At 45.1% G+C, this 23,777-nt stretch overlaps 1 protein-coding gene across 1 annotated transcript in view; it reads left to right on the top strand.

Moving 5' to 3' along the window:
• The first annotated feature begins 777 nt into the window (after nucleotides 1-777).
• hfm1 (helicase for meiosis 1) overlaps nucleotides 778-23,777 on the top strand; it is a 38,148-nt gene continuing 15,148 nt past the window's right edge. The window contains exons 1-16 of the mRNA XM_034103804.2: nucleotides 778-1,084; nucleotides 2,317-2,358; nucleotides 2,477-2,547; nucleotides 2,634-2,766; nucleotides 3,861-4,012; nucleotides 4,117-4,194; nucleotides 9,750-9,905; nucleotides 10,692-10,892; nucleotides 11,002-11,090; nucleotides 11,198-11,241; nucleotides 11,347-11,448; nucleotides 18,572-18,717; nucleotides 18,974-19,068; nucleotides 20,417-20,550; nucleotides 20,643-20,690; nucleotides 20,898-20,978. Coding sequence (XP_033959695.2) covers nucleotides 865-1,084; nucleotides 2,317-2,358; nucleotides 2,477-2,547; nucleotides 2,634-2,766; nucleotides 3,861-4,012; nucleotides 4,117-4,194; nucleotides 9,750-9,905; nucleotides 10,692-10,892; nucleotides 11,002-11,090; nucleotides 11,198-11,241; nucleotides 11,347-11,448; nucleotides 18,572-18,717; nucleotides 18,974-19,068; nucleotides 20,417-20,550; nucleotides 20,643-20,690; nucleotides 20,898-20,978 — 1,792 coding nt within the window. The 5' untranslated portion in view covers nucleotides 778-864. The remainder of the gene's footprint in view (nucleotides 1,085-2,316; nucleotides 2,359-2,476; nucleotides 2,548-2,633; nucleotides 2,767-3,860; nucleotides 4,013-4,116; nucleotides 4,195-9,749; nucleotides 9,906-10,691; nucleotides 10,893-11,001; nucleotides 11,091-11,197; nucleotides 11,242-11,346; nucleotides 11,449-18,571; nucleotides 18,718-18,973; nucleotides 19,069-20,416; nucleotides 20,551-20,642; nucleotides 20,691-20,897; nucleotides 20,979-23,777) is intronic.

Below are 23,777 nucleotides of genomic sequence, written 5' to 3'. Positions count from 1 at the left end.
GGAGGTGTTTGTCTCTTGATGGCAGCAAAAGCCCACCTCTACGGAGAAGGCAAGTGTCAGTTATCAAGACTATATTGTTTATGGACAGTCTCCCTTTTTGAAAGATGTGATGAAATCTGCACCTGGAGGCAGTATAGGTTTATTATTCAAATGTTTTAACTGCCAATTATTTATATATGGCCTTGAGACTGTAAGAAAGCAGGCCAAAAAGGATTTTGCGTCTTGGAGGCGGATGCAAAACATACATTTAATAAATTGCTTAAATTAGCATGATTTAATATAATTAACTTTAATCAAATATACTTTAGGGAGAATTAAGTTGTTTTGCCAGATATATTTAAACATACAAGGAATTTGCTTTTGTGCATAAGAAAATAAGTTGTAAGAGAAGGTCAAAAATATAACGATTATAAAAAGAAAAATATTTTTACCATTAAATAAAGACAATACTTTACACAATATGTGACAAAATAGTTCTAATCATTTTTAATAAAAGCAATGCATCCATTTTTGCTTTTTCTGAAGTGGGGACACTTTGAATCCCTTAAATGGTTGAAACCCATGATATGCTTAGTGAAAATGAATATAAAGTACACCATGAAGAGATTCGCTTTTTCAAATCAGTGGACAATTCTTAAAGATAATGAAAATATGCTAAATTGTCCCCGATATCCTCCAACGCAGCCTCAAAACTGGCAGTGCTCTCATTCTTCCTCCCTCTATCAATTCTTCATTCCCTCCCAAAACAGCTTGTTCAAGGTCCAGGTGTGGAACAGCGGAGGTGACTCGTCAAACAAACATGACCTCGGAAACAGCGGCAGCCAGACAGCATCCAGACCTCAAACTTTTCTCAGGCCGGTTACCATGACGACAGCGCCTCTTCCTCCTCTTCATCTGCCAGGGGCGACAGTTAGACATGCGGCTCCTCCTTTCTCCCCAAACACCCACTTCCCTCCCCCTCCTCTGGTTTTCTCTGCAGTGAGCGGCCGCCCCCCGCAGCAGGCGGCACATGCTGAGGCGCAGGACAAGGGCACAAAGAGAGCCTTCGTTCCTCCCATGACGCCTCAGCCGCTTCACATACAAGGTGCAAATGCAGCGCCAACACAGTCAAAGACACTGTGTCCCTTACTGGTTCACCAAAAATCACGTGTACAGCTTCTGTAAAGTGCTGCAGCTACTGTAATGAGCATGCCCAGGTCGAGCCGCGGCAGCAGCTGCCACATTGTGTTTGTGTGTGATGAGGTGAAATGAGGTGAACTCCCCTCAGTGACCGCTCCATTGTAATGCAACATACTAGGCACTAGGTGGTGGGTTGAAACACAGTAGAATCTGTACAGAGTAACAGTAGTACCTTTGTAAACACATACACTATGCAGCGTTTCCTTTTATTTTCGTAATATCATATTATTTATTTATGTACCATAGACACATTTTAACAAAGTACATTTACTCAAGTAAAGTACTTAAGTAACATTTTGAGGTACGTATTTGTACTTAACTGGAGTATTTCAATGTTTTGATACTTTGTATTTTCACCCCACTACAATTCAGAGGTAAATCATGTACTTTTACTCCACTACATGTATTTAGTACCTTTAGTTACTTTACAGATGTGGATGAATGATGTGAAATATAATTAACTCTTAAATCAGACTTTAGTTCCACTTGGAGTAAATCCACAAGCAACCCTGCAGTATACAAAGTCATTCAAACTTGCTGCACCTTTACCAGCTTTGAGAACACTTTAATGATCAATCATTATAAAACATATCATATATATTATTCTGAAATGGACCAATCTGCACAATGAATACTTTTACTTTTGGTTCTTTGAGTATATTTTGATGCCAATACTTTTGTACATTTACTTGAGTAACATTTTGATTACAGGGCTTATAGTATTCCTGGTAGTTCTACTTTTACTTAATTACAAGATCTGAGTACTTCTTCCACCTCTGGAAGACCTTTTGACTGCAGGGGATGGGGATTAAACCTCTGACCCTTTGATTGGTAGATGCCCATTTTCCCCCTGAGCCACAGCAGCCCCATATTTGCATAAAAACACAGGAATAGTCAACATAAAAATATATTAAATGAACTACTAAGATAAGTAAGAAAACACTAATTACTAAACAATTTCTGCCATTAAAAAGTACAAAAAAGATTTCTGCAGTTTTACTCAACATTCACCAGAAAAAAAAAACTGTCCATTTTAAACCCTGCAAAAATGTTAACATTTCTTATTTCCATCTTGACGGAATTAGCTAAATCTGTGAGATTTGACTGAAAATTAACGTGTACTGTTTTGTATTTTAGGGTCCTCTGGGTCTGGAGTTTTGAGACCAGTTTCTGAAATCCGTATCCTTTTTGTGGTTGGCAAAACAATATCAAATTGTTAAACTGTACTTGAATGCTTCTCCAATTTTGCAAGAAATGTGGTTTGAATCTCTCAATTTCCTGAACCATGCTAACACAGCAGCAAAGTTCAGATCCGTCTTCAAAGAGTTCCCCTTTTTCAACTACGTTCAGTCCAAAGCATTAGATGATGTAAGCATTACTTGGAAACCTCTATAAACACTAATCTGAGGATTATGAATAACATAACGTGTATTTATTGTTTGCTGTGTTCACAGGTTCTTTACACGGGTAACAACTTTGTGGCATGTGCCCCTACTGGATCTGGTAAAACGGTTCTGTTTGAGCTGGCCATCATCCGTCTGTTAATGGAGACCTCAGAGCCCTGGACTAACGTCAAAGCTGTCTATAGTGAGGATAATATTGTGTAAACCCATTAAATACATCATCAAAGCTCAAGTCAGAGTAGATTTGGCCTAGAGTAAGGATTTATTGTCACAGCATTTTTTGTTTCCAGCCTTAGCATTGGAAGAAACAATTCCGACTAAGAAAGTTTAGAAGAATTCCTGAAAAAGTGTTATATTTTCCTAACTCCAAAGAATATAGAACTTGGTATATGTATATGTTTGTCTTACTTTATAACTGATTGAAAATATAAAACACAGATTTACTTTCCTGTTCTATATAAAGGTTGCCAATATGAACAAAGCATCTGTGTCTAGCATGTGGAAGAAATTCTATACTATGAAATACAGCCTTAAAGGTCCCATGTCATGGCCATTTCTCCTGATCATAATTCCATTGTTGAGGTCTACTATTAACTCTCTGTCCGAAACGGCTTGTTGGAGCTCCTGCCCCCCCTCCCTATGAGCCCAGTTGGCCGTCTGCGAGACAGCGAGACACAGCGAAATCCAGCCTGAAAAACACAGACTCACAGCCTCGCCGCGTCCCGCCGTCTCAGGGAGGAGAAATCGGCGGAGCTGCAGCTGAGAAAAGATTGAGTGTGTGTGTGAGGAAGTCCGCGGATTGGTCCAAATGTAACGGCTCCACGGACGTAACGTAACGGCTCCACGGATTGGTCCATTTGGACAAATGGGTCCATTTGGGTATGGGCACGTCACTGTACCCAGGAAGAAAAAGAGAAATGTCCAACAAGGCATTCTGGGGCAGCATAGACAGGTCTTTTCTGTGTTCGAGTTGTACTCGCTACAGGGTGTACTTTGAGGGTTAGTGACTCTGCAGACCGTTTACATGCAGAAAAACCTTCATAACACAAGGGGACGGGTAATAACCGGAAAAGCATGACATGGGACTTTTAACAAAGTTAGTGAAGATCAACAGTGTTTCAACACACTCCTGATTAAATCATTCACTGGGGCTTTGAACATTTTTCTTCTGACTTGCTTTACTTTGAGTGTTTTGATTTTGGATTCAGTTCTAGATGTATGTGTTTCTGAGGAGCAGAGAAGTGTTTTGTAATAATACTCCCTGTGTGTTCTTGTCAGTGGCCCCCATCAAAGCGCTGTGCAGTCAGTGCTTTGAGAGCTGGAAGAAGAAGTTTGGGCCTCTGGGGCTGAACTGTAAGGAGCTGACAGGCGACACGGAGATCGATGACTTCTTCGAGATCCAGGACTCCCACATCATCCTGACCACGCCTGTGTGTGACACTACACTGCGTCCTAATTTAACAAATGCAACAATAAAATGTGATAAGAACTTACTTTTGAGTATTTTATGTTCTATTTCACTTTATTTTGACAGGAAAAGTGGGACAGCATGACCAGAAAATGGAAGGACAACTGCCTGCTGCAGCTGGTCAGGCTCTTCCTTATCGATGAGGTCAGATACTTTGTTTGCAGATCCTGCAGCATCTAATAATGTTATACTGGGTTCCTTTAAAAGTCTTAAAAGGCATTGAATTCATAAATGTATCATAAGGCATTAACTGCTATTTGAATAATATCAATATTTCTAAAGTCTTAGAGTAAGAGAATCCTTAATTAGTTCACCTGCAGTGTTACAGCAACAAAGGGTCTAGTGCAACAAGAGGCATAAATAAATAACAAATAATATAGAAAATGAAAATTTGAAAGTAGATATTTCAATTGCCATTATTATATAGTAATACTATAATGAAAAGCTTAGACATGGTCAGTCAAATCTTCAAATAATTGTTAATATGTATGTTTTAAATCTTCTTACTAATCTCTGTAGGAACCCTGTAATGACACCTGAACATGTTAATACATTTAAACCTAACCTGATCAAAGATCTCATTAAATGTCCTGAATGATATTGGATCAACGTTTTTACCAATAATTTAATATCTAATTGTGTTCTCATGGTTAATGTACCATTAGATGGCTCTATTTTCAAAACTAATGATGTTATTAATGTTTCGAAATGTGACTGTACCTGTTACGGTTGAGTGAAGGAATCAGGACCCAAATTCAGATAACTCAGATTAACCTTTATTTCAAGGATATTGAAAAATAACTTTGACAAAACAGAACATTCACCGGTGAACTCAGTCACAAACAAAAGATGAACCAACACTGAACACAGGAAGAGACAAGACTAAATACAGGGAGGGGTAATCACAGAACGAGAAACAGCCGGGCAGGGGAGGAGAAACACAAGGGCCACAGGTGAACACAATCAGACACACCAGGGAAACTAACGACAGGGAGGAAAAACACAGGGAGAGGGACCAGACAAGACACAAGGAGGAAAACAAGACAGGGAGAACCGAACAGCAAAATAAACCCAAACATACAAAACTACAAACGTGACATAACATGAGAATCGTGACAGAACGCCCCCCTCAAGGGACGGATTCCAGACGTCCCTAAAAAAAAACACAAAAGTCCAAAAACTCAAGCAGGGTGGGTGGAGGGGGTCTGGAGGACGGGTTTTGGGATGACAGCCCAGGAGCACAGCGGAGGGCCCGGAAGGGATCTCGGGTGGACGGCCCGGGGGCAAGGCAGAAGCCGAGAAGGGGGACTCGGGCGGACGGCCCGGAGGCAAGGCAGAGTCCATGGAGAGGAGAGGACCACAGCGGGCGAACTCAGGGGGCCGAGCATGAGGGCGAAGGCAGCGGCAGGAAGAGTCAGGGGCCCGAGGGCGAGGACCGCGGCTCTCAGGGGGCCGGGCTTGAAGGCGAAGACCGCGGCTCTCAGGGGGCCGGGCTCGAGGGCGAAGCAGGCGGCGACGGAACAACTCCGGAGGACGGGCAGGAAGGCCCTGACGGGACAGCTCCAGAGGCCGGGCAGGAACCGGAGCCGGTGGGACAGGCTTCGGCAGGATCCCTCACGGAAGAGGACCAGGAGTCGGCAGGACCCCCGGCGAGACAGGTAGCGGCGGGACCTCCAACCGAACAGGACAAGGGGTTGGCAGGACCCCCGGCAGAAGAGTTGTCGGCGGGACCCCCAGAGGCACAGGACACAGGGTTGGCAGGACCCCCGGCAGAAGAGTAGTCGGCGGGACCTCCAACGGCGCAAGACATAAGATTGGCAGTGCCCCCGGCAGGAGAGCAGTCGGCGGGACCTCCAACGGCACAGAACACAGGGTTGGCAGGACCCCCGGCAGAAGAGTAGTCGGCGTGGCCTCCAACGGCACGGGACATAGGGTTGGCCGGACCCCCGGCAGAAGAATCGTCGGCGGGGCCTCCAACGGCACGGGACATAGGGTTGGCAGGACCCCCGGCAGAACCTCCAACGGCACTTCAGTAGGGACTTGAGTAGGGACTTGAGAGAGGGCTTGAGAGTTGACTCGAGAGGTGACTTGAGAGGGATCTCGAGAGGAGACTTGAGAGGGAACTCGAGAGGAGACTTGAGAGGGAATTCGAGCGGTGACTGGAGAGGGAACTCGAGAGGTGACTGGAGAGGGAACTCGAGCGGTGACTCGAGAGGGGACTCGAGAAGAGACTCAAGAGGGGACTCGAGAGGGGAAAGGGACTTGTGTCGGTCGGTACGCCGACAGGACACGGGGAGCTGGCATCGGCTGGAGAGCCAACAGGAGACGAGGTGCTGGAGACGGCCAGTACACCGACAGGACTCGGGGAGCTGGCGTCAGCCGGTAAGCCAGTCCTGGAGCCGAAACTGGAGTAGGAACCATGGCTACTGGGGCCGGTACTGAAGCCGGAACCATGGCTGCTGGGGCCGGAACCATGGCTACTGGGCCCGGTACTGGAACCGGAACCACTGGAGCACGGGCTGGAATCTTGGTCTTGCGTCTCCTAGAGATTCTTTGGAGAATCCGTGGGCCTCCCAAGGCCTGGTCATACCCCAGGAAAGGGTTAGAGGCTTCGGACAAGTCCTCAGGACAACTTGTGAAAAGTTGTAGCCACTCAGGCAACAAGCTCCTGAGCCAGGGCTTGCGAGCAACCTCCTGACGTGCCTCCTTCAACGCAGCCTCTCTACCCCGTCTAGATGAGGTGCCCTTCCAAGTATAAAAAATGTACTCCAGAGAGTACCCAAGACATTCCGCCTGTAGAGCAAAATAATCTGAGTCCATTCTTGGTTGGTTCGTACTGTTACGGTTGAGTGAAGGAAGCAGGACCCAAATGCAGATAACTCAGATTAACCTTTATTTCAAGGATATTGAAAAATAACTTGGACAAAACAGAACATTCACCGGTGAACTCAGTCACAAACAAAAGACGAACCAACACTGAACACAGGAAGAGACAAGACTAAATACAGGGAGGGGTAATCACAGGACGAGAAACAGCGGGCAGGGGAGGAGAAACACAAGGGCCACAGGTGAACACAATCAGACAACGAGACACACCAGGAAAACTAACGACAGGGAGGAAAACACAGGGAGAGGGACCAGACAAGAAGCAAGAGAGGTTTCTCAATACTCAAATTTCCCCTCCTCGACTCCTATCCTTGACTCCCCTCCTCGAGACTTGGTGCCGCCCACAGGAGATGTGAGCGGAGGACTGAGGAGGGGAACCGAGGAGAGAGGAGGGGAAGCAGCAGGCGGTTAGAGAAATGAGAACTCCTCTCCTCTGAGCGGTCATTTTAAAGAGACGTCCATTAATGATGACAGGAGGCACAGCAGCCCTCTGTCTGATGGACAGATGTGTTCATGACGACTTATATATTTACTTTTAATTCATTGACAGTGCGGTATAATGAGACAATAACAGGCTACAGATGCGGACATATACACACACATATATTTATGTAAATATATACAATTTCAGAATCAAACAAGTATGAGAGCACTCTCATAATAACGTAACACAATCAGAGACTGGATATATCCCCCCCCCCTCTCTCTGGTCGCTGAAATGGGGAATTGAAATTACGGGCCAAAAGTTGTACAAGTATTAAAAGTAAGCATAGGACACCAAACCAACTGAGACCCGTCTGTCCGCCGCATCTACGCACTGTACAACACACACCTACACACTGTACCACACACACACCTACACACTGTACCACACACACCTACTGCTCCTAAAGCATAGTCAGGCTACAGCCGTTGTGTATTTTATTATGTGAAACACTAAATGGTCTTAGAAAAATATCGACTCTTTGTTTGTAGATATCTACTAAACTAAAGCAAATACAGAGAGTAATGTAGGCCTGTTATACTGAGTGATATATATTATACACACTGCTCTGCTTTCTGCACGGACCTCACAGCTGCGATGAAAGCAGTTACTAATATAATAACCAAGGGATGCATGCAGAGCTGTCATTGGCTGAGATAAGTTCGGCCGTGCGTCACGCCTCCACCGTTCCCGGAAATGCATCCGTGGAGGAGCCGTGGAGGATGCATCAGTGTCTCCTCGGTTAGAGCGCCTCCAGAGAGCCTCCTCGATGCTCGATACTCGGTCCTCGAAGTGCATTTAGAGAAATGAGATGTCCTTCAACATGGCGCGCTGAACTACCGGAGGACCGAGGAGTCGAGGGGGGGAAATTTGAGTATTGAGAAACCTCTAAGGAGGAAAACATGACAGGGAGAACCGAACAGCAAAATAAACCCAAACATACAAAACTACAAACGTGACATAACATGAGAATCGTGACAGTACCGTTCTTAACACAAACTGATGCGAGCTTTGCCTTATTCGAAAATAAATTAACAGGGGGATAAAAAGTGCCCAAAATGTTTAAGAAGAAAGATCCCTTATGGCAATTTAATAAAAGCAAATGTTCTTCTTTTGTCCAACCTAAGATAATTTCTAGTCTAATGGACCATCCTTTAACAACGAGCAATCAGCATGGCTATGGGCAGGTTCATTTTCAATTTCCAGGGATTTTACTTTTATCTCTGCCTGATAACAACGCAGCTGTTGTGAATTCCAAATTCTACGTAAAGCCTCAAGCTTACATTTCTAAACATGAACATTCCAGTGGACATTTTCACACATACATTATAACATTATCCTTCAAAATGATGACATCAGTTCTGAAAAAAGACCCACCTGACAGGTATCACAATCTTTCAGGATTACATTTTGGTCACATCATGACATTATTGGGTCACTTTTATTTAGACTTCCAGTATATGATTTCATCAGGCACTTATTTCCTGCACAGAGGTGGATGCTCACTGTGCACCAGAAGATTCACTGTCTACAGTGTGTTTTATTATGCCGCAGTGTGTGATGTCACATAATTACCCTCTGCCCTCAGCACTTCATTTCACTTGAGGCTAGTCATTAAAATGATAGTACATCCTGTCCTGGGACTGTGTATTATGAGAATGCATAGGACCTGAAATACACCTTCTGATGTTAATAATGGAATACAGTGCTAACGGATAGCTTTATTTGATTTGACCTACATACCGACATCTCTGTGTGGAGCCTTTAAGGCAGGGGTGTCAAACTCAAGGCCCGGGGGCCAAATCCGGCCTGTGATTTTTGGCCCCACAAGAGCTTGTAAAGAATATAATATGTTTATTATACGGTTACATGCCGAGTTACAGAAGCACATTGCCCATAACCTACATGTCCCACAATGCATCTCGAATTTGACCTTTTTTTTTTTAAATGTAACTTTTTTTTCAAAATGTTTTTGTTTTTTGTGTGACTTTTTTTCCATAATTTGGCTTTTCTTTTTAAATCATTTTGCGACATCCTCACTGAAGAGACTTGCAATGATTTGCCCTAGACTTCTGCTTTCAGACGTAGTTAATTATGAAGTTATTACCTTATCCGATAATAATCCAATGAAGAGGCAATAATGTAATATAATACATTATTTTATATATACTAAATATTTATATATGTATTTTTATATAGTCTTAAAGTTACAACCGACCCTTTGAGTGCAACCATAATGTTAATGTGGCCCGTGATGAAATTGAGTTTGACACCCCTGCTTTAAAGGGTCTTCCTAAGCCACCTGTGTAACGGCACGTTATTCCTCCAGGTGCATGTGGTGAAGGATGAGACCCGCGGTGCCACGCTGGAGGTAGTGGTGAGCAGGATGAAGGCGGTGCATGCCTACAGAACAGCACAGAATACAGAGACAGGCCTCTGCATGAGGTTTGTGGCGGTATCAGCCACCATCCCCAACGTCTCGGATGTAAGTGGCTGAGAAATGTATTTATGGCAAAATAATTCAGCAGCAGGCAGCTTTCAAAGTGACATCAAATCTCTCATAATGACCAGGGTGTGATAGTAACCAGGATGCCAGGTTTCAATTAGCACATTTTTTTTAGAAATAGGCAACCAATTCTTTATCTTTGCCTTTTAACATATATATAAAAAAACAAATATATTAAAATATATTTTGCATTGCTGATCTTAAATATTGCTCTTACAATCAGGACCAGACAACTTGGCATGTACGTTCGTGTGTCAACATCACAACGGAATGTGCAAATTGATTCAACTGACAAAGATAAAACCAAAAATTAAAAACCAAAATGATATCTTGAAGTTTTGGGAGGCAAAGTATCCCGACATCTTTGACTTTTGGGTTACCGTAATGAAGGTTTAATTATTTTATTATTATTTAGGTTTACTTTTTTATTATTAAAATTACATATAAATGCAAAGTATCTTGATATATAAATTGACTAGAAATGGCAACAATATTTTCAGTTTTGTCAACCAAGTGTTGATGCCATGCAACCACTTTTTAAAAGATATTGTTGAGTCCTGATGGTATACTTGACATAAGTAAGATTCACATCTTAAGCAAGAATAAAAAAAAGTAGCAACTCAAAACTAAGTATCAACAGTTAAGAAAGACACATCTCTAAGTACTGTACTTTAATTGATGGAAACAATTGTGTGTCTTTACTGTATTCCCTATTGTAAATCAGCTGCTCTGCTCATTGTTTCGGCTCTAATGTTGTGTTGATAGATCGCAGACTGGCTGTCTGATGAGAGCGGTCCGGCCACATATCTGGAAATGGACGAGAGCCACCGTCCAGTGAAGCTGAGGAAGGTGGTGCTGGGATTCCCCTCCAGTCCCAACCAATCAGAGTTCAAGTTCGACCTGTCACTCAACTACAAGATGGCCAACATCATACAGACGTACTCTGACCAGAAGCCCACACTCGTGGTGGGGAAATCAAGCCACATATTGTTTTTATTGGATAATATTCTAATGTTATTATTGAAAATGGTGTAATTATATTTCTTCATAATCTAATAATGATGGTATTCTGTAGTTTTGCTCTACAAGGAAAGGAGTTCAGCAGGCAGCTGCAGTTCTGGCCAAGGATGCTCGGTTCATTATGAGCATTGAGCACAAGCAGAGGTACGTTTCTGATTTATCTATGACATGTTTTCATCTATTCATCAAACATTTGAGTTCAGTTTAATATAAAGCTTTAGCTGAACTTGCTTGACTTTGTATCTGTTAAGGCTGATGAAGTATGCAAACTCTATTCTGGATTCAAAACTAAGAGGTGAGTGCTCTTTTGGAACCATGTCAAGAGCCAGTATATCAGAACATGATTGTGGCCTTCATTTGAACTGTTGAACATGATTCTGAGGTTATGTCTGTATTCCAGATCTGGTGATGTTTGGAGTGGGATACCACCATGCAGGAGTTGACCTGTGTGATAGGAAGTTGATAGAAGAGGCCTTCACTGTGTCAGACCTTCCCGTCCTCTGTGAGTCCTTTTATCTTGTGCTGTATATAGATGTGTGACTATATAAGTGTGCAGCACGATTATGTCACAATCTGTCTGTTTTATTTTGAAAAGTGTCCAGCCCCTGTGTTATGTCTGTTTTCACTTCCTGTCTCTGTGTTGTCCCTCCTGTTTGATTACCTGATCCTGTTCACCTGGTGCCTCTGTGTGTTGCCTTCCCTCCCCAGCTGTGTCTTGTCCTTGTGATTAGTCTTGCATGAATTGAAGTTCTGGTTTTCTGTTTGTTGTTGTCGGGTCCTTGATATTTGATGTTAATGAGACAGAGTTCTGTTTTGTTTTTCTTTGCCTTGCCCAGCTCTGTTTATTCCTGGACAACTGAGGTTACGTACTGTAACCCAGCTTCTATGAGTATAGGCGCAGCCCTCTAAGGCTATCGCTATTGGGTAATCCCACTGCACGTGTGCAGCACTGACAGATTTAATCCACGCCCACCATCACTTCCGTATAAATAGGAAGATGGCCCGTCCAACTGCTCCCACACAAACAGCTTTTCTTCAGCTATTCGCGGAGCCAGTGGGGCCCGAACCTTAGAGGGCTGCGCCTATACTCATAGAAGCTGGGTTACAGTACGTAACCTCAGTTCTATTTCGTATGAGGCTTCGCCCTCTAAGGCTATCGCTATTGGGTTACGGGCGAAGCAGGATGTAGTCCACGCCCCACTGGTCCGTCCGTAACCAGAAGCACAAAAACCCATCTACTCAATTAATAACCCATGCGAAAAAGAAGGAGCATCACAGTCCCTGGAAATATAGCCTTATTCCAAATGAATATTCTCTTTAAGGGAATGAAGGTGAATACCCGTCGCTTAAAAAAAGTAGAGATAAACAAATCCCACTTGTTAAACCTATAAAAGAGGGGCAAAAGGGGCAGCTCTCTGAATGCCGATAGGCAGGAGAGCGGGCACGCCGTTTAGTCCCTGACATTACTCAATCTGACAGAACAGCAGTACTGAGTGTGTCAGAGAGGAATGGGAGACATCCCTCAAATAAAAACAAATAAAAGAACAGGGGGAAGACCAAGATGCAGCATTGCAAATGTCTCCCACTGTCATTCCTCCATGCAACGCCATAGAGGTTGAAATTCCTCTGGTGCTGTGCGCTTTGATGTTTTCTGGGGGATCCACCCCAGAGGAAACATACGCCTGTGATACAGCCTCACACAACCAGTGTGACAGCCGCTGTGCGGACAGAGGCTGCCCTATTGAGTGCTCTCTGTAATGCACAAACAGGCGCTGAGACTTGCGCAACGTGGCTGTGCGTGCAATATAACATGACAGCGCACGTACGGGACAGAGGAGATGAGATGTGGCTTCCTCCTCTGATGTGTGAGGAGGAGGGAAGAACCCATCCAAAGTGATCCCTCTCGATCTAAAAGAGCTTGTAATCACCTTTGGCATAAAAGCCGGTTTAAGGCGCAAAACAGCTGAGCTGCCATCTCCTTGGATCTGGAGACATGACGGAGCCACAGAGAGAGCAGACATATCACTCACCCTTTAGCTGATGTGAGAGCCAGGAGCAGAGCTACTTTGGCTGACAAGAACTTCAGGAGGACCTGATCTAAAGGTTCAAATGGAGCTTTACTCAGTGCGCGTAATACTAAGCCAAAAACCCATTGAGGCGCTAAAGCGCGTGACACATGTCTGAGTCTCTGTGCTCCCCGTAGAAAACGTTTTGCCAGAGGGTGACTACACACCGTGCTGACACCAATCTACGTGGCAAGATGAAATGGCAGCAGCATGTTTTTACCGTGCTATAAGCCAATTCCTGTCCAGCAACAGCTGGAGGAACGACAGCACGAGGCAGGGGGGCCAACGGGGTCCAGGCTTCTCCCTACACACCACACGGAACACTGTCCATTTGGCTGTGTGGGATGTGTGTTCAGCAGCTGCGCTGATCGAACACCTCCCTGGCGATTTATGTAGGCCGCCGCTGCTTTGTTGTCTGTTTGAATCAACATATGTTGATTGTACAGCAACGGGACGAAGTGCTGGAGCACTTTCCATACGGAGAGTAATTCCAGCACGTTATATGGAGAGACATGTGAGCCGGCCACTGTCCCCCCACTGCCTGCGACATGCACGTTCCTCTGCCTGCGAGAGATGCGTCTGTGAACACTGCGGTGTGTGACGTCACTCTGCTCAGGGGCACCCCCACTGACGTGGAGATTTTTCCAGTGGGTCAAATCCAAACCACGGAAGGAGGAATGTACACCATGCGTCTCCTCTGACGCACGGGGTCGATGCACAGGCGAATAAACCACCTGAGTCTCCTCACTATGAAGGAGACCCAGGGGGATCACCACGTGACCAGCTGATATCATGCCTAACAGCTGCATCACGGAGAGGGCTGTCACCGCCCCGCGGGGTGTGACGCGCTGGAGGAGAGCTGTCACTTTCTCCCCTCTCCGCTGAGAGTCGCGCTCTCATGCGGGCTGAGTTCAATTCCACTCCCAGTTAAAAAGATAACCTGGGAGGGACGAGGACAGCTCTTCTTCCAGTTGATAATGAAACCCAGGTTTGACAGATGAGATACGAACTGTATCGTCTGTAAGCCGCTTCCTCCCTTCCTGGAGCGAGCCAGCCACAGCCGGCCGTCCAGGTAAAATAACACTCATCCCCATTCTGAGTAGCTGCTCCCACCGGCTCCACCCACTTTGAAAAAGTGTGTGGAGCCAGGAATGAGAAACGCAGGAAATTCTGTGTTTCGGGATGATGGTTACGTGGAGGACTGCATCCTTCAGGACTATGGATGTGCACCTCCCTGGTGAACACTCCAGCACCTGTTTGATCGTCAGCATGGGAAAAGGCCATTCCCTTGTTGGACACTGACAGATCGAGGATGGGTCTCATTCCCCCCGCCCCGTCTCCTTCGGGACCAGAAAATACCGGGAGTAAAAAACCCTGATTTTCTTCCCCATGAGGAACCCTGGAAAAAAGCTTCCTTTTAACCAGAGTTCCTGCCGCTCTGCACGGAGCGCGAGACACTGTTCCCGGGATGACAGGACTTCCTGTATCCCGTAGAACTGCGGGGGGGAGAGGCGAACTGCAGAGACTACTCTCTGCCCATCCGCCTGCTCATCCATCTGTCCATCAGACACACGCGCCGCCACCCTGAGTACCATCCAGTACTCTGATAGCGCCGGGTGTACATTCTCTGGATGTGCTGTGGTTGGTGGCAAACCACGCCAGAGACCTCCACACGCTGCATTTCACACAGGCTCTCATTATGTCGCCGTTTAGGAGAAGACTCGTAAACTGCGCATTCACGCTCAACATCACTAAGGGATGAGCGGAGGTGTGTGCAGTGCTGTCCACCCGAGGTGTAATAATGGCCCTCCGTGGGCTTATTACGACCGTGGGTAGGAGGTACGTCTGAGACAGAGGAAAAATCCGTGCTGCCTAAACCCAAAAAGTTTAAAGGTAGACGGATTGAATAGTACGCCCTGCTGTTTTATTAACCGATAAGTTAAAAAACCCAGCCGGCTTAGGCAGCGAGCCATGCTGCCAAGTAACCAATAGGCTATTGGCAACCGGCTTAACCGGGGAGCCTTGCTGCATATTATATATTCCATCTGTCCATTGAACACACGCGCCGCCACTCAGCGCGCCAACCTGCTCTGGATGTGCTGTGGTTGTCATGGTGACGAGCCACGCCAGAGCCCTCCAGACGCTGCACCTCACACAGGCTCTCATTATGTCCACTGTAACACATTTTCCTGTCAAACAACAGTAAAGCGCCGGCAGTCTCTTCACAGACGCCTGCACTTCACTGCCATACCACAGTACTCATACTGTGAAAGGATTTTACAGCCTTTCTCATTAACAGTAAAATACCGGCAGCAGTCGCCAGCAATACACTGAAATTGTACAGTATTCATACTGTTGAACAATTTCAGTTTATTACTGTACACAATTTAATAATTCACAGAAACATTCTGGTTAGGGGGCTGCCAGTAGATTAGTGCCGAAAATCGGCTGAAAATAACAGTAATTGCTTACAGTGTTAAACTGGACACTGAGGTGCGTTCACGCTCAACACCCCTAAGGGATGAGCGGAGCTGTGTGCAGTGCTGTCCTCACTGTAATAATGGCACTCGTGGGCTCATTACCGTGTGTAGGAGGTAGGTTTGGGACAGAGGAGAAAAACTGAGCTGCCTAAAAACCAATAGGTTTTAAAGACAGCCTATTTATGCAGCGAGCCATGCTGCCTATAACCGACAGGTTAGGGGCAGCCGGCTTACCCGGTGGGCCTTGCTGCTTATTATTATTCATCTGTCCATCGAACACACACGTCGCCATTCTGAGTAATATTCTGAGAGCGCGCGACATGCTCTGGATGTGCTGTGGTTGTCATGGTGACGAGCCACGTCAGAGCCCTCGCCGCCGTTGCCCGTGAAGCAACCCAAGAGGGGCCCGGACCGAAAAGCTGCGAGGGGGCCTCCACACGCTGCATCTCACACCAGCTCTCATCCTGTCTCTGTTTAGGAGAAGGCTCGTAAACTGGACATTGAGGCGCGTTCACGCTCAAACCCGCTGAGGGAATGAGCGGAGGTGTGTGCAGTGCTATTCACACAGTGCGTAATAACAGCCCTGGGCTCATTACGACCGTGTGTAGTAGGCACATCTGGGACAGAGGAAAAAAACCGTGCTGCCTGCTAACCGACAGGTTAGGAGCATCAGGTTTAAACGTCAAGCCTTGCTGTCTAATAACCGCCTGGTTAAATACAGCTGGCCTGCGCCACGAGCCCTGCTGCCTGCTGACTGACAGGTTACAGCCGGCTCTTGCACCTCCACACGCTGTATTGCACAGCGGCTCTCATCATGTCGCCGTTTAGGAGAAGGCTCGTAAACCGGACATTGAGGCGCGTTCACGCTCAAACCCGCTTGAGGAATGAAAGGTGTGTGGAGGCATATCTGTGACATAGGAAACAAGCCCGTGCCGTCTAATCAACCGCCAGGTTTTAAAGACAGCCGGTTTGTGCCGCGAGCCCTGTTGCCTAATAACCGACAGGCTATGAGGCAACCGCTTATGTCATCCGGAGGAGAGCTCTCCTGAACCGGGGGAACAGGGAGATCTCATTAGGCGGCTGCCTTTCCGATGATCTCCGGGAGTTCCTGGAGAATACCGCCTATACGGCAGAGCCGAGATGGCGGATAGTGTCAGCCCGGCAGCCGAACCTATAGGCTCGGCTGCCGGGCTGACACCGGGCCCCGCCCTGTCTCCCCCGTCCGGAGGAGAGGGAGGATGGGGCCGGGGGAACCACATAGTGATCCGTGAATGGAGGGGAAGGAGTCGCCTGACTGCTGCCCGCCACTCGGATCCAATAATCAAGGGCTTGGCCAACCACCCCCGGCCGCAGCCGCGAGAGCGTTCGCTCTCTGCTGTCTGTGGGCCAGAGGGAGACGGACACAATGAGTGCACGACACCTGGGGATTGAGAGCCGCGTTTGCGTGCTCCAATCCCCGGCAGGACTCACCTGTATCGTCTGTGTAAAGCCACTTCCTCCCTGGAGCGAGCCAGCCACAGCCGGTCGTAATTCATATGTCGGCTAACCCCGAGCCCCGCCCTGTCTCCCCGTCCGGAGGAGAGGGAGAATGGGGCCAGGGGGAAAGGTTTGCTTTCTAGTAAACAGCTCTGAAAAGAGCTTGTGCCTGTACAGTGCTTCTGCAACGGAGTGCTGAAGAAAAGTGGGAGCAGTTGGACGGGCCATCTTCCTATTTATACGGAAGTGAGGCCGGAGGTGGGGCCCACGTCATAGGTGGGCGTGGATTAAGTCTGTCAGTGCTGCACACGTGCAGTGGGATTACCCAATAGCGATAGCCTTAGAGGGCGAAGCCTCATACGAAATAGAACTGGCTATAAAGGACATTCCTTTTAAAGTTATTTTGGTATCCTGCACTTGGGTCCTCCCTGCTCTTCCCTCCAGCATGACAGTTTACTTTCTGTTACGCTGCATACACAAACAGGAAAGACAAGTGCCACGGGTTACAACATCTGAATGTACTTCACCCATATCGTGTTTATACTTTGCATGGCATTAGTCCAAGCTTTGTTACTATAGGTTTGTGTCAAAAATGCCTGTTCAATTGCAGAGAACACAACTTAAAATTATCTATACTGGTAGGTTTATATGCCAATAACAAACCATTATGTTGTTCTACCCTTATTGACTGATATGCACCAGTTGTGGGAATCTAAGTTCAAATAAGAGTTTAAAACCTTTATCCTAAGTTATTCTCTTTAATTCAGACCTACAATAAAGATTCAAAAAAAGTATGTCCATTGATTAATAAAGAAGGCCATATTATGCTCCCTTTCCTCTAGTGTGTTCTATAGGTTTTCATGTAAATGCTCTGGAAAGGCAAAAATCCCTGTGTTCTCTCCAGAGGGATTTTCTCTCCCACACACTCCCCCCCTGCCTGAAACTCCTCCATTGGACCCCTTTGTTTATTTCCGTAACATAATGACATCACTGGACATCAAGTGGTTGACCAATCACAACAGAGCCGGCCAGCTAACCAATCAGAGCAGACTGGGCTCTGGTTTCAGACAGAGGGTGAAAAGCTTTTTGAACGTTAGAGCATGGAGACATGTCCCAGTAGAGACACACTAAATATGAATATGAACCTGGAAATGAGCAGAATAGGTCCTCTTCATTTCGTTTCAAACCTTTATTTAATCAGGTGAATCCCATTGAGATCATCAATCTCTTTTTCAAGGGAGACCTGCTGCAAGTAGGTTCCACATGAAGACAGAAAAACAGAAAACAACAGAAAAACAAAAAGGACCTCATACAACATAGATACAGGGATTTACAATGTACATACCTAACGACATTTACAGGTACCAACAGTATCAGATTGCTCTTGAGGGTAAATTACGGTAAGTATCTCATATACGTTTTGGCAGTGACCATTAAAGCCGATAACCACTAATAATAATCATATGCCAACTATATCAAAAATATAGCATAATATTTCACATAACAGTGCACAATCAGGAACTTTGGTACAGTTTGACATCATCAAATTCATTGTATTTTCATGAGCACTGAATGTATGCTATTTTCTTTTATAATACACCAGTTACCACCAGGACTCTGGCCATGGGCGTGAACCTGCCTGCTCATCTGGTGGTCATCAAGTCGACCATGCAGTATGTGTCCGGCTCCTGTGAGGAGTACAGCGAGGCTGACATGCTGCAGATGATAGGCCGAGCAGGAAGACCACAAGTAATGGCAGAATAACAATGGAATAATGCATTCTTTTTACTTATCTCCCTTAGCATGAGGAAATAAGGTGTGGTACACCACAACAAAACAAAGTGTAGTTATGTGCCTTTGTTTCAAAAGTGTACCTTTGGTGGTATCTGAAGCCGTTATGGAAATAGCTGTAACTGTCTAAACACATTAACCTGATTCATAAAGATAGCAACAGCTTGAGTATGAGGCACAAACTAAATACCAACTTCTGTCTTTCATCCTGTAGTTTGACACAACAGCGACTGCAGTGATTATGACCAAGATGCAAACCAGAGACAAATACATCAATCGTTTGAATGGAGCGGAAATCATTGAGAGCAGGTATTACAGCTCTGTCACTTGACATTCTTTCTCTTTCCTCTCAGCGACTGCAGTACCGCTCCCGCTGCTCCGATTCTCCGGCCCATCTCACGCTCCATTGTTCCCTCACTCGAGAACAAGACCCCGAGATACTTGAACTCCTTCACTTGGGGTAAGGACTCGTTCCCTACTTGGAGTGGACAGTCCATCGGTTTCCTGCTGAGAACCATGGCCTCAGATTTGGAGGTGCTGATCCTCATCCCAGCCGCTTCACACTCGGTTGCGAACCGATCCAGTGAGTGCTGAAGGTCGCAGACCGATGAAGCCATCAGAACCACATCATCTGCAAAAAGCAGTGGTGCAATCCTTAGTCCACCGAACTGCAGACCCCCTCCCCCACGACTACGCCTCGAAATCCGATCCATGTATATTACAAACAGGATTGGTGACAAAGCGCAGCCCTGGCGGAGGCCAACCCTCACCGGAAATGGGTCCGACTTACTGCCGAGGACCCGGACACAGCTCTCGCTTTGGGAGTACAGAGATTGGATGGCCCTGAGAAGAGACCCCCTCACCCCATACTCCCGCAGCATCTCCCACTGTAACTCCCTGGGAACTCGGTCATACGCCTTCTCCAAGTCTACAAAACACATGTAGACCGGATAAGCGTACTCTCAGGCCCCCTCCAGGATCCTTGCGAGAGTAAAAAGCTGATCCGTCGTTCCACGACCAGGACGGAATCCGCATTGTTCCTCCTCAATCTGAGGTTCGACAATCGGCCTGACCCTCCTTTCGAGTACCTTAGAGTAAACTTTCCCGGGGAGTAGTGTGATGCCTCTGTAATTGGCACAGACCCTCTGATCCCCCTTTTTAAAAAGGGGAACCACCACCCCGGTCTGCCACTCCTTCGGTACTGTTTCCGACTTCCACGCAACGTTGATGAGACGTGTCAACCATGACAGTCCCTCAACACCTTATATTATAACATAAGTACCTATACATACTATACAGAGATGCTGTATGAGAAACCAATGTGAGTTTGGAAAATTGCACAATGTAAATCTATTCTAGTAGACCTCAACAATGGAATTATGATCAGTAGAAATGGCCATGACATGGGACCTTTAAGAGATGTTTCAAGAGAAAAAAGAATATAAATACTACATACAAATATTTGTGTGTCTAAAATGTTCAATGTTTACATTTGAAGTAATCCAAATGTATTCAGTTTTGATTAATTTTTTTCTCCATTAGATGATGTTATTTATTTCCAACGCTGCCATTTCATTTGTACTTCAGCAATGAATGCATTTCAAAGTAACATGACCCGACCCTGCACATGAGGTAACAGTACACCCTCCTCCCCCAGCTTACACACCCACCTGGTGGAGCACCTGAATGCTGAAATTGTTCTCCAAACCATCAGCGATGTCAACATGGCTCTGGACTGGATCCGCTCCACCCTCCTCTACATCAGAGCCCTCAAGAACCCCAAACACTACGGTAGGAGCTCAAAACACACAACCCTATCAAAATGAATGTTCTGCTTCTTTGTCATAACTGTATTTAAAAAACTGATTTGACTCTAATTTCAGGTTTTTCCGCCGACTTGGACAGATATGGGATTGAGGCAAAATTGCAAGGTGAGCCACCATTTTTTGTATTCCCTATTTACCATCAGTAAGGTAGCATTCTGTTATCAGAATAATACTGTAATAAACTATTTCAACCACTATTGAAGCCAGCTATCATCCAAGCTGTTCTTCTGTCTGTAATCTGACTTTTTGGGTCAATTGTCCACATTACTTAAATACTGTAGTTCAGGGTGGTTGCTGCGTCCCCTCTCATAGAGCTTTGTCTGAGGAACCTCAACTCTCTGTCCTCCATCGATCTGATCCACATGGATGAGGATATCAACATCAAACCAACAGGTAGAGAGTGTGAATGGTTGGCAAAATGCCCAATGTGCGCCTACTGAGTTCCTTCTTCATTTTAATTTATGTTCAAAGTGAGGATTACATTTAGTCTTCTTTTTCACTGGGCTTTAAAAGTAGGAGTTGGGAAATACATAAATAATGAATGTGAGGGTAGAGCTTCTCAAGACTATGAATCGATTCACAACTTACAAAGATTTATTTTTAAAAAGATTTGTTTTACATAAAAGTCTATTTATTGCAACTGATGTTTAGGAACCTGTGATGCAAGTTATTCATCACACTCAACTGCACTGTAGTTTTGACCTTTTTGATTGACAGTAATCATACACACCATGTCGTAGTTGTATCAAGCATTATTGTGTGATTTGATGATAACTCATACAAAAGACCAATTGTACAGTGTTATTATTTGTACAATACATGTTATATTTGAAACATCTGAGAAACAAAAAGGCAGCTAGCCTAAGCTTACTGAAGTAGTAGTATACATACCGCTTTCGTCAAAAAGTGACAGGTGATGTGACAGGTCACACCTCTCCCTACTTATGCAAATGAGCTAAGTCCCGCCCCCCATTGTGAGATCCTTTGATGTGATTGGGTACAATCATGTTAATGAGCTAAGTCCCGCCTCCCATTGTTCGAGATCCTTTTGATGTGTGTTATAACAGGTAGGTGTGAAATGCCCCCCTGTGTAGTGCCTTTGTTGTTTAGTTCTTTGATGTATTGATTAAGATAGTCTCTTTGAAGTTATGTTGTCTGGCCCCTGTCCCCCTCACACCCCTTTTGTAGTCTAGTCCTTTGATGTGTGTTATAACAGGTAGGTGTGAAAAGCCCCCCTTTGTAGTGCCTTTTGTTGTCTAATTCTTTGATGTGTTGATTAAGGCAGACTCTTTTGAAGTGATGTTGTCTGGCCCCTGCCCCTCAGAGCCCTTTGTTGTCTAATCTAATTAGCCTTTGATGTTTGCCCTTTGATGTGAGGTGTTATAACAGGCAGGTGTGATTTCACACTGGTGAAAGCCTTTGATGTTAATCTTGGTGTCTCTTTTGAAGTTATGCGTGAGACTGTCTACCCGGCCCCTCCGAGCCTCCCCCCTTTTCTCCACCCCTTCCTTATGGCTATGACGCCAGCAGATAGTGGGGGTGGAATTAGATGAAGATAGAAATACACTCAAACTAAATTAAAAAAGACAGGCAATTCCACTTACCAAGTCACCTGTCAAAAAATAAAAATGGCAAGAGACGCCTCGAATGGGGTTTAATCAGCCTGTGTGACAACTTACCGCCACCCGTCCGGAGCGCCAGTCAAGAAACGAATGCAGCAGCAGTGCGGGGTTCAGACGCCTACAGCCGAAAGATCTGTGCACAAACTTATCTCGTGCCCTCTTTTGGTCATGTGCGCATTCATGTGTGTTGGAGGAGGGGCTCTGTGGGGCTCTGTGAGGAAATACTTAATAAAATACTTTATCTGAATACATTTTCTTTAAAAGCACTTTTTTTGAAATTAATTATTTATTATTTCATTGGAGCAATCCAGTTTTGTTGACATCAATGCTTTATTCTCTTTTCTTGTGTTACTAAGATACTTTTAGTTACACTTTAATGGATGCAAACCTTTTTAACCGGGTAAAATATTCATTAATTTGTAAGGAATTCGTTTTCTTTATGTCTCTCTAAAAGGCAAGTTTGTGATTTTAACACTGTTTCGATGAAACACAGCAGTCTTGATAACTTGACATGACTAACATTACTTTTCTAAATATATGTTTTTTAGAGGCGTTACTTTGATTTCTTTCATGTTATTTTAAACACAACATTACTTTTTTCATATTTTTTCAACATACTGTGATTTTTTTTTGTTGTTGTTGTCTTTCTCTCCTTTTTCCATTATATTTTTTGAAAAACGACATAGTGATTTCTAGCAAAATACAACATGCAACTAATACATTATACAATATTACGACTTTTTGCGATATTTTCAACACAATATACTTGTACCTTTTTTAAAAAAAAATTATAGGGCTTCAGGATATTTCGCATGCATAAACACGGTGTCATCTTTCTTGAAACTGACGTGCTGTCCGTTTTATACGCACAAGTTATGTTTTCTGCTTCTTCATCCTCTGAATTTTCCTCCCCCGTCCCTCTTCCTTCGCCCCTCACAGAGATTGTCTTAATCAACATATAGATTAACATCCCATGCTTATCTCAAATCCTCACACCAAAGGCCAACTCCAACGTGTGTGTGTGACTTGTTATGTTGATTGGGAGGCGGAGTCCTCTGCAAAAGTGAGAGTCTTTTTCACCAGTATAATGTCCATCGATGTCTGACTCTGTTTAAAAAGTTCTTTAAGCTTTGTAGCTTTTCCATCAATCATTTTCAGCCAGAGGCACCCGCAAGGATGTCTGAAAAACCCCGCATGTAGAGTTGAAATACTCCAAAACAAAATCATCAGAGGGGTCCTTCCCCAGCGTCACCAAACGGCTTGCGTGGTAATACCATCACCCCGATGGTCCGCTTTTGGTTTCCCAGACGGTGCTTGTCAGGACTCTTCTCACTTCTGGCAGCGGGGGAATAACTCCTTCTTCCTCCACATTGAGGGGCGGCGGTGAAAACTCTTCTTTGATCTCGCATGCTGTCTGTGTTTCTTTGCTTTTCTTTGCAAATATCTTGTACACCGATGGTTCCACTATGGTTTCTTGATGCACTACTTCTTCCGATACAGTGGTTGCGTGGAGATCTCTGGAAGACACCAGAGTTAACACAGCCCAATCTGTTGAGGTCAGTGTCGCTTT

Source organism: Pseudochaenichthys georgianus, chromosome 17 (genome assembly GCF_902827115.2).
Source record: "Pseudochaenichthys georgianus chromosome 17, fPseGeo1.2, whole genome shotgun sequence".
Taxonomy (NCBI): Eukaryota; Metazoa; Chordata; class Actinopteri; order Perciformes; family Channichthyidae; genus Pseudochaenichthys; species Pseudochaenichthys georgianus.
This window is presented reverse-complemented; position numbering and strand designations above follow the sequence as displayed.